At 35.8% G+C, this 11,173-nt stretch overlaps 2 protein-coding genes across 2 annotated transcripts; one reads left to right on the top strand and one right to left on the bottom strand.

Moving 5' to 3' along the window:
* The first annotated feature begins 1,154 nt into the window (after positions 1-1,154).
* On the top strand, positions 1,155-6,388 carry LOC108220579 (protein FMP32, mitochondrial). The gene is made up of 7 exons (XM_017394383.2): positions 1,155-1,552; positions 1,686-1,817; positions 1,951-2,010; positions 5,061-5,137; positions 5,206-5,262; positions 5,750-5,816; positions 5,922-6,388. Exons 1-7 carry the CDS (start codon positions 1,346-1,348, stop codon positions 6,039-6,041), a joined length of 720 nt encoding a protein of 239 aa, XP_017249872.1. The 5' UTR covers positions 1,155-1,345; the 3' UTR covers positions 6,042-6,388.
* Positions 6,389-7,209: 821 nt separating this feature from the next.
* On the bottom strand, positions 7,210-10,770 carry LOC108224075 (cytochrome P450 84A1). Its single transcript, XM_017398624.2, has 2 exons — positions 9,797-10,770; positions 7,210-8,063 (listed from the first exon to the last, which is right to left on the bottom strand). Exons 1-2 carry the CDS (start codon positions 10,700-10,702, stop codon positions 7,440-7,442), a joined length of 1,530 nt encoding a protein of 509 aa, XP_017254113.1. The 5' UTR covers positions 10,703-10,770; the 3' UTR covers positions 7,210-7,439.
* Positions 10,771-11,173: the final 403 nt, after the last annotated feature.

The raw sequence follows: 11,173 nt of genomic DNA, 5'->3' as shown, positions 1-11,173 counted from the left end.
ATGGTAGCTATCTGGGTTTGCTCTGGTTTTTTACTATTCAGTTTTCGGTTCTTGGCTTTTGTATTATTATTTAAGGATGATGTGGTTGTTATAGAAGCCGGGCTATTTTAAACAAATATTATTCTAAAAATATTTTTCATGAATTAAAAATCATTTTAAAAATTTTCAAATAAAATAAATTTCACCTATAATTTCTAATATTACTAATAATATAGATATAAATAAAATAATATGTTATTATTTTAGTTCAACTCAATGACATTTAACACTTTCGTTTTCTTTTATATTAATATAAAGTGTTAAATAATCACAATATATAATATATAATATAAGGGCAATGCTAGAGACCCCAAAAAAAATTCCCAAAAATCTTTACCAAATGATGTGGCAAACAAGTGGCTAGTTATGATTGGGTGATTGATGAATCTGCAGGGGGTCTCATTATTATGGGAGTGAATTCAGCCAATCAGATTTGGACACATCATTTGGGAAAATTATTTGGGATAATTTTTTGGGGTCTCTAGCATTTTCATATAATATATTAATATAGATAGCACAAAACAGATGCTGCAGCGACATTCACGTATGATTCCCGTTATAAAATATGTTATAACATTAAAATCTTCGGTTTTTCTATGGTGTGCCCATGGGCACACATTAAGCACAAAATTTGATAAGTTCTTTATGTTTTGATTGGCTTACACTTTTGAATAATGGTGGACCTCCCTGCAATTATAACAACCAAACCAATCAAAAACCTCCAATTTCATTGTTTTTAGTGCTTAGCATGTGCCCATGGGCACACACTAGACAAACCCTAAAATCTTATCGAATCACATAAACGTATTAATTTGCGATTTAAGCGGTCACGGAAAGATTCACCCCTGTATAAAGACGGTTCACGCTCATATGAAAGAAATTTTATATCCGGAGTACCCCAAATTCATTTTTACTAATTCGGATGAAAAACAATTTGTTTGGTGGAGAGGGAAGCCGTTGACAACAGGCGGTTGAAAATGAAAACGTGAAATTATAAAACCCCCCATAACTTGATACTAAAATTTCCTAACATTTTTAACATTCATCAAATAAAACAGTGTCCAGAGGTGGAGGGGATTCATTTCCATACCATTCAAAACCTTCACCATTCCCGAGGTGAACAAAACTTACCGCACACCTCTATCCGCCTAACTATACATACAAATATTTGTTTATACGTATTTTTGCTTCCTCCGTCTCCAGATCGTTGTCATATTTGTATTTTTGTGCAATTGAATTTGGGGAATTAGTTGTGTAGATTATTAATTTGATTGATTACGAGTAATTTATTTAGTTGTGAATTGAAATGGCCGCGTTTGCGGCGTGTAAGAGGATTATACAATTGAGCCCTAAATCAGGAGGGATCAATTTGGCTGTTTTGAGAGGCTTGCAAGTTTGTACCAATCCAACAATTTCGTCTTCGTTGTTTCATTCAGTTCATGCTCCGCGTCATATTAGTCAGCTTGTTCAATCCAATGGCAAGCGTGTCTTCCTTGTTGACACTTTAGCCCTGGTAATCTCTCTCTCTCTCTCTCTCTCTCTCTCTCTTTCTCTCTCTCTCTCTCTCTCTCGCTCCCTCCCTCTCTGTGATATATAGTTGAGATTAGGTTTTGTGTGTTGATTTGATTTTTGCCTTATTGTGTTAGGTTCGGAGATTAGAAGCACAAGGTGTGCCATCGAAGCAAGCTGAGGCGATTACAGCTTCTATTACGGAAGTTTTGAATGATACCTTGGAAAATGTGGCTCAGTCGTTTGTATCAAAGGCTGAAATGCAGAAGGTATGATATGTAGCCTTTTGTTGTCCTGATTTACACAAATGTATGTGTTAATGACATTGGAAATGAAATTATTACCTACATAATATGTTTATAATTCTGTTGTTGATGAAATTTGTCTGGGGAACGCATTTAGGTTCAAATGACTCATGATGCTAATCTTGCCAAGTTCAAATCTGAAGTAACTAGTTCGCAGGTGTGTTGTCTTTGCTTTTAGTGTTCACAATATATGTCATTTTATGCTTTTATTTTTCTTAAATTAAGAGAATTAACTTGAGTAGAGGTTTACAGTATACGAAACTCAGTATTAGTTGTAAAACATTTCATTCGATTATAGTCAGTGCCGAGTATAGTGTTCAGCATCTATACATCTACATCCTCATAGATTAAGGTTTATTATGGTTATGCAAGCTGGATATTAAATTGGTAGTCATGTCATTTGGGCAAGAATTTATATCGAAATTCAGGAACCAAATTCATTTCAGTGCCTTTTATGTAAACACTTATATAGATATATTATTACTTTCATGTATGGAAGGCTGTGGCTGTGAGTCTGTGACAGTATTATTGGCAAAGCATATTCATTGCTATTAAAATGGTGAATAGGAAGATTATTGTTGACGTAAGAATTGCAAAAAAGTAAGATGTGTAGCCTAGTAATATGAAATATACTTAACTTGATAATTGGAATGATACCTAAAATATTCATGAAACCCAAATTAAATAAACCAAAAATCTTTGCCATGTATGTTTGATATTAATGCAGTTAGTTTTCTTTAGATCGGCAAGTGAGCATGTTTTTTACATTTTTTGTAAATCTTTGTTGAACTTTCTTAGTGTCATTTTTAAGCAAAATTTTCCGCTTAATAAGAATCTCCTAAATACATTTGAACTCATTCATATTGGAATGTATTATATTAATATAATAGCAAAATTGAGTGTAATCTTGATTTTTTGTCTGGAGGAATTTCATCTACACAATATGAATTGAGATTGGATCTTGTTGGTAAAATAACAAGGAAAAAAGTACATGCATTTGAGTGAGCTTTTTTTTAATACATGTGATGAAATGAAATGAAAGTTGGGTTAAATGTCTAGCAAATTATACACATAATGGCAAAAGTGATTGTAACCTTTAAAATTTTGTCCGGAGAAATTTTGACCTACCAAAATATCAATTGAGATTAATTTGTTGGTAACATAACAAGTGAATGAGGTGGTTTTCATACATGTGATGAAATGAAAGACAGGTTTAAATGAAGGACCTATTGTCCTTTCATAATTAATATCTTATAGTAAAAGTCTGTGTAAAGAACTTAGTAGCTTGGAGCATCTCCAACCTGATACTAAAATTCTAAAATGAGGTAACTTTTGGGGTGAAAACTACTCCAACCCAACTTCAAAATGGTGTATAAATCACACTAAACGAATGGTGTGACAACAATTTGGTGTCACAGGTTCATTTGGTGTAATTTTTACACCATTATAGACTTTTACCATTTTCAAGTATACCATTATGTTTGTTAACGAAACAAATCTGTCTCATCTATTTCCCCTTTATATCCTATTATAGCCCTACAAAACTGGTGCTTTTAAAAATATAGAGGGAATATATCTTGTTATAAACAAAATATTCTGTTTGGTACTAATATATTATGTAAGTGGGTTGGAGTAGATTTTGTGAATAGTGTAGTTCTTACACCAAAACAGTGTAAAATTTAGATGGAAGTGGTGTAATGTGTTGGAGATGGTCTTAATTCAAATAAATCTGAACCTAATACTAGTCTGTGAAGCTGTTTGGTTTATGGCATTCCGATTCAACCTGATGGGAATCAAACGTTGAGATGATTAATTAGTGTTAGTGGAAACTCATTTCCTACTGAACACATGGGATTTCAAATCATTCCCCATCCCCATTTTCATCAACAATCCCAGTGGCCCATATATAAAATCCAAATGCCCTCTTTAGCCCCATCTCCATTCCTCTGAACAGTTCAAGCGTTTCCAAAATATCTGACATGAAATCATGTAATTGTTCAAATCCAGATTAGCAGTCACAAATCCCATGAGGAAACTCTCGATACATTTTCTTGGTTTGCAAGAAATTTTACTCACATAAACAAGTTCTTTCAATTGGATTTTGCACAAATTGACTCCGTCTCTCATTTCTATGAATAGAAGACTCACACACACACACACGCACACACACTTACTTTTCATGCCGTGTATCTCAACATGCTTTAAGCTCAATTTATGTCTTGTCAGTGCTCTGAATCTCTTGCTTTTAAATTTTTTAATCTGTTTGCATGATTTTCTTAAAGAACCAAAAAGTGTAAGATTACCTCTAAATTTTGGTGGTATCAAGTACTGACATATTGAATGATTTTTCTTTAATTCTTATCAAGTGAAAAAGTAAAATGACACCATGAATATTGATTTCTTGATACTTGTCTTACTGAAAACATTATGGAGTGGGGAATTTGACTGATGCATTAAATTGATCAGCAACAGAGAGCATGTTATATGACCCTTCATATCTACAAACTTCAGATGCCTGACATTTAATTCTTCTTAGTTTTGTCCCATCAAAGTGTTGACAACATTAGAGAAATAAGATATATATATATATATTTACAATACAATTTACAAAATTTGCGGGTTGGCAATTATCACAAAAAGAGAAGTTTAGGTTCGCGTCATTTCTACAGAGATTTCTGGCGTGTCTTTGCACCTGTAATTAATCATGGAGTAAAACCCAGGTTTGTGTCACTTGGTGTCCAGAGGTCCCTCATTATACTGAGCAACATTTGCGTTAGGCAGCTTGTACTTCGATATGCTCTGTTTACAGGTTGTTGAATGTTTAATATTAGTATCGTCATCTGGGAGTTCCTTCTTGTCTTGGTGTTGATCATTGCGGCCATTGCCAATGATTTTTATTATGGCAAGGGGCTTCCCGCATTATAGAATATATATTTGTCCTGTTTTAAGATATTGTATTTAGCCTCTTGTTTTAGGATCTCTTCTTGTTGATGAAATAGAGATCTTTGCTCTAAGATGTGATTTATATGTCCCTAACATGAACTCTTCGAAGAAAGATTGTTTGACTCCTGTCTTTTATACTCTAGGAATCTATGTAATGAATTTACCCTTGACATTTGGTTGATCTGGTTTCTAACTTATTAATGCTTCAGAGATATTGACTTTTGACATTCAATGACAAATTTAATGATCTATGGGATGATGCAGGGACATCACTTTTCAATGTTGCAACATGAGGCTGAGAAACTCAAGGTTGATATAGAAAAGATGCGGAGTGAATTGAGGTTTGTTATTATAACGACAGCTGCTTCTGTATACGTATCCATTTATTTTGAACTCTATTACAATTTAGGTACGAAATTGACAAAGTCACTGCTGGGCAACGGTTGGATCTGAATCTTGAAAGAGGGTACGGATGCTTCTTTTCTCCCAGTTTCTCTGTCACATTTTGTCTACTCTGAAATATCTCTTGGCTTGTGCTTTATTCTAGCTGTTAATATTATTAGGACTAAGAGCCTGTCTGTCTAGGTTTAAGCCCGTACTTAAAGTCATTTTCGACTTTAAGCTAAAAAATGTGTGTTTGTTTAATAAGTGACTTAAGTTTAAAAACAAGCCTGGCTTTAAAAGCCAGAAGTTGGTAGGATGTACTTCTTTGCTCAACTAATTTTTATTTATATATATATATATTCTTTAATAAAAGTCAATTTTAACAATAAAATAAATAATCTATCAAATTTGTTTTTATTATTATATTGTAATAACTCACAACTAGTCACCTACGTATAATATAAATTAGCCAAGCTCATAAGTCAGTATTTTAAGCCTACCCAAAGTGGCTGATACTGCTGATATTATTGGGATTAATACGATAAGTCATAACTGTCTACATCATGCAGGAGAATTCGAGATGAACTGGCAAATCAGGGACAAGAAACTTCCAACCTCACTAACAAACTTGATCGTGTGAGTACCATTAGTTGCTAGTTAATTTGTATATGGTAACTGTTATCCATTTATTGGTTTTGTTTATGCTGGTTTTGATGTTGATATCTCAATTTGTGATGCCAGGAAATTCATGCACTTAGGGCTCAGGTAGAAGCAGCAAAGTACGATATAGTAAAGTACTGCATAGGTACTCTTGTATCTATTTCTGCTGTTGGTCTGGCAGTAATTCGCATATTAATGTAAACCTGGTGGATTTTAAAGTCAATGTTGGATAAATTCATAGAAACAAAAGAAAACAAAAAAGAGAAGGATGAAATATTGAGTTTTTACTATAGGACTTTGGTTGCTGACTGAGAGAGAAAATTGTACCACACTGTAACTACAGCATAAGAATTGATTCAACTATTAAGAATCCCCTTATGCTTGAAGAGACTTTCCCAATGTCTGTTTCTTATGTTTCTTCTTGTATTTTATATGCTTATTAGATCAAGTTGTTATAAAGTAGCAGTGTGGAACACAAAATCAGAAAATGTAAACATTTTTCTCTTATTTTATTTTAAAGCTATACAAATGTATCACTTGATTTGTAATTAATTTTTTGGAGACCGTGCAGTTTCAAATTGGCAGGGTTTCATGGCATATGTGTGTAGTGTATTCTGGGCTCTTCTAGAGTTTCAGGTGGCCCAATCCAATTCTATTTATGCATTTTTATGTTTTTTTGGTAAACATTTTTGCAGCATAAAAGAATATGTAATAGTGTAGAGGGGAGGACCTGCCCAGGGGTGTAACTGAGTCAAGTGAGCATAAATGGGTGTGTAATTGAGCTGAATGCTGTCATGCACTCATGTTTTCTTAGTAGTGGTTAAAGGAACGAGTGTGTGGGTGTCCCGGAGCAATAGTGAATAAACTTATCACTTGGGCTATCCAATCGTGCTCTTTTGAAGTTGAGTTTAATTATGATTAAATTGATTTGAATATTTTGAAGGACAGAGCCTGAGCTTAAATTGAATATTTGACGGGCTGAGCTTGTATGAGCTTAAGACCCCATTATAATCTTAATACATCTGAGGATATTAACATTTAGGCCCTTGCATAAATGATATCTCAACTCGTTTACACCACGTGAGATGAAAGCCAGCATGAATATAATGTGGGTTTAGGCTTTGTGAAGATGGAAGTAGTGGTCTAGTGGACCATTTACCCATTCATGCCAAGAGGGGGCCTAGATAGTTGTTTATGGAATTATGGCGGAGAACGCAGTTGTGAATTAGCTACATCTAAGGTACAAACAGTGCTAATGCGCGTGGTCCTGTCCATGCTGCAGAATGTGGAGAAATGGCTTCTTACTTTCTCTATTCCGCAAATTCATAAATAAAACACGGATCCTGGTTAAACAAAAAAAAGAAGAAAGAAAAAGAACCAGCTATCTTTATTTGAGAATCATTTTTATTACATTTCCCTAATTACGTCATACTAAATATTGACAAAACGAAAATCACAAATGCATGTATATAGCTTTAAATGCAATCCCAAGTATATATTATTGGCTGCATACACATATTGACATATGTGTAACATACAATTCTTTCAAGTCATGCATGCACATACATAAGTATTATATATGACTTCCCTTTGGTTTTCTCAGCAGATAGGACATAACAAGCGTGGAGTTGGCACAGCCACAAGCCGAGTCGCTCTCGGCGCAGTGAGCCCGAACACGTCATCCGTGTCAACTTCGCTTGGTTTCATGCCATCAGGCAACTCCCAGCTAAAACAATGCAGAAGGTGAGCCACAGCTATCTCAAGTGCATAGAGTCCGAGTTGCATGCCCGGACACGACCTCCGACCCGACCCGAATGGTATGAATTCAAAGTTGCTTCCTTTAAAATCAGGCATACCCTCTTTTAGAAACCTGGAGGGTTTGAATGTGTCCGGGTCAGCCCAAGAGTTTGGATCCCGGTTGACGGCCCAAGAGTTGATGATAACCCGAGATCTCGCTGGAATGTGATATCCAGCGATCTCGGCGTCTTGGGCCGTCTCGTGTAAAAGTAATGGAATGGGAGGGTGGAGTCTGAGAGTCTCCTTTATGCAACATTTGAGGAAAGTGAGTTTGTCGAAATCACTTTCTTCAACCCGGCGGTGAAGCCCAACCACATTGTTGAGTTCTTGTTGGACTTTTTTGAGGTCCTCTGGGCTCCTCATTAGCTCCGACATGGCCCACTCTATGGCAGACGCCACTGTCTCGGTCCCACCAAACATTACATCCTGAAATAGGGACCATACACGATTAAGACACAGTTGTGGTTTCATGACTTTAACTGTTTAACATATGAAATATAAATATCAACTTCAAAAACAAAATAAATAAATTCAGTCCATGTGGAGACTGGAGTAAAATTCAGAATTCTATGCCCACCGCGTAGCTGGTTGAAACCAATTTAGTTGACAAGCTCCTATATACAGACAAATATGTATGTGCATATATATATCATCATAATCATATATGTGTCTTCTAAATATGTATTATCTGTCGAAGATACCCAATAAGTCTTAAATTAGCTTTATGTTTGTGGTTAAAATCGGACACTTCTATACGAAAAGTCCTCTGCTCGATTTTCATCTGGGACCATAAATTGGTGGTGATATTTTGTACACAACAGTTGTGGAGGATGGTTATACTTTCCGTATCGGGCACGTGTTTTAAGATAAGAAATATATATTTTTATATTATTTTCCAATCTTTTTCTAAATAAAAATATATTAAATTTTTATTCTCAAATATATATATATATATATATATTTTTTTTTTTCATACCTCAAAACATATATAAAAAATAAAATAATTATTGTTTTAAAACGGAAATATTCTATATGAAAATTTCAAACCATACTCGCACACATGTCGCATGATGAGCCACTAAGCTATCTTGAGACGTTGTGCTGAGGAAATAATTGGAGGCTTTAAATTCGTTAACATTTCATTTCAAATGATGGATTTCAAATGACAAGATTTGAGTTGTCATTTCAAATCCTCAGATTTATACTAATATTTGAATGGGTGGATTTCAAATGAAATCCAAATCTAAATTCCCAAACAAGTTATTTGATCAAATCCAGGATTTCAAATGAAATCCAGATTCCCAAACAGACCATAAAAGTTCACCAAAGACCGGCGAGTAGCTTGTTGGTTCAAAGTTCAAACTTGCTGCTACCCTAGAGGCCTATAATCATTGCTTCTTGAGCTGGAAACATAAAACCTAGTATCAAGTTGACAAAATTAAACGTCTTGCGTTGCATGCACGGCTTTGGAGTCGAGTTCCTTGAGAGTGTGGTATGCTATTAGGGGAAGTAACTAAGGAGCGGCGTCCTTTTTCGTCAGAAAAATATTTCTCACCTACAACATCCTATCCAGATCATACATGTAACTCAAATTTCAGATTCAATCCAATCACACGGTAAGGCTGTTCCGTGAGTTTTCCTCATCTTATAATTAATATATTATGATTTTTGTTCCCAACTAATTAAAGGTTAAGAAAATAAAAATGACTACAGTATATTGAGGTGTTTGCTCTAAACAAAATATTGTATATTTACTTTATTGAGGTCATTACTCAACATAGATTTGATTGACCAGTTAATATATATGTAATTTATTTTATAAATAGAAATTAAGTACATATCGTAGCATATATCCTGTTTGCCGTCAAGTGATTATCAAATTCAGCTTCTGCATGTCGGGCGTAATATCATAACCAATTCGCACCTAATTAACCCTCATCTTACCATTTAATAATTTTTAATTCATCTTTTCGGAAAAAAGTACCCACCATATATAGTATTCATCTGTTATACCGGCCGGGTTAACCTAATTCTATTTTAGGCTTCCAATTAGTTAAACATCAGTCACTTGAACATATTTTTTATGCAGCACCAAACCATCCCAACTAAATATTCAACAAAAAATATTATTATATGCATGTATGTAAGATTGCACGTACCATAATGATGGCTTTGATATTATCTCTCGTGAGCTTCAACGAGGTGTTCAAATCTTCAGACACGCTCACTGTAGCCTTGTCCTCGCTGTAAAAATCCAGGAGCTCATACACCATGTCACTATTCCCCTCGTCGATTTTACAGCTCTTCTTTTTCTCGATGTGTTCATCAATAATCGAGTCTATGAACCCATCGAGCGAGGCTCGAGCTTTCACCAGCCGACCCATGAACCCCTGTGGATCAGCCCAGGTTAGCCCCGGAACAAAATCACAGATATTGAAAGCGCCGAACAGTTTCGAAAACTCCTGGAGTATCTTGATGAATTCGTCTTGCCCTTCGTGCGATAATGACCCGAATGCGGCGCGGTAAATAATGTTCCTCGTGAGCCCGAAAACGAGCTCTCCGATGTTAACCGAACACCCCGTGTTCGACACCACGATTTTCACCATATCGTCGACTTCTTCGCGGACCGAGTCCCACGACTCGGCCCGTTTTCGGCTGAACAGCTTCATCACCGATATTTTCCGCATTTGGCGCCAAAACGGCCCGTAATTCGCGAAGGCCATATCGGCTCGGTCATACGTGAGGTAGCTGATATTCATCGTCGCGGGACGGTTGGCGAAAATATTATCCTGAATTTGGAGCACTTCTCGGGCCATATCGGGCGTCGAGACGGTGAACATATGGAGGAATCCCATGCGGAGGTGCACAAGACCCCCGTATCGAGCCGCGAGTTTCGCTAGTCCGCGGTGCGTCAGCGTGTCCATCATCAACAAGTTGCCGATGATGGGCCAGCCTTTGGGCCCCGGAGGGAAGCGTTTACGTTTGAAGCTCGACAATATAAAGAAACTAAGCAGGGGGAGAATGAAGAAAAGGATCGTCATAGCAGTAGTAGCGTTGGTTTCCATATTGAATTTTGAAGCTACCGCTGAGTTTTCTAGTGTTGTGCAACTCCTTATATACTACTTGTGTGAATAGTTTCAATCATAAGTAGTAGGTGAACACATCTTATATATCAATTTTCGACTTCTTTATTTATTACGAGCTTGATTTTTAGTACACAGGTGCCCGTTTTTCTTGTAAAGTTAGCTTCGAAATTGGGATTATTAATTGGGATTATTATCCGAATAATACGTGGTTCTTTCAAATAATTTAGGGTCGTACTCGGCGGCTAAAATGCATTTCGGTTAAACTTTTGTATATTCTCTCGTAAATAAATAGAATATTAATTAGGCAAGTGTATATACACAAATTCACTATGTGCATTATTGCGTCTTACAATTTGAATTGTAGTTAAGGTATTTGATGAGGTTGTAGGTGCAGGTGCTGGATTTTCAACAAAAACCTCCGCCTTGGCAAGTTTTTTGTGAGAGTCCACA

This window comes from Daucus carota, chromosome 5 (assembly GCF_001625215.2).
Source record: "Daucus carota subsp. sativus chromosome 5, DH1 v3.0, whole genome shotgun sequence".
Taxonomy (NCBI): domain Eukaryota; kingdom Viridiplantae; phylum Streptophyta; class Magnoliopsida; order Apiales; family Apiaceae; genus Daucus; species Daucus carota.
Note: the sequence above shows the minus strand (reverse complement) of the source record. Positions and strands in the feature narration are given on the sequence as shown.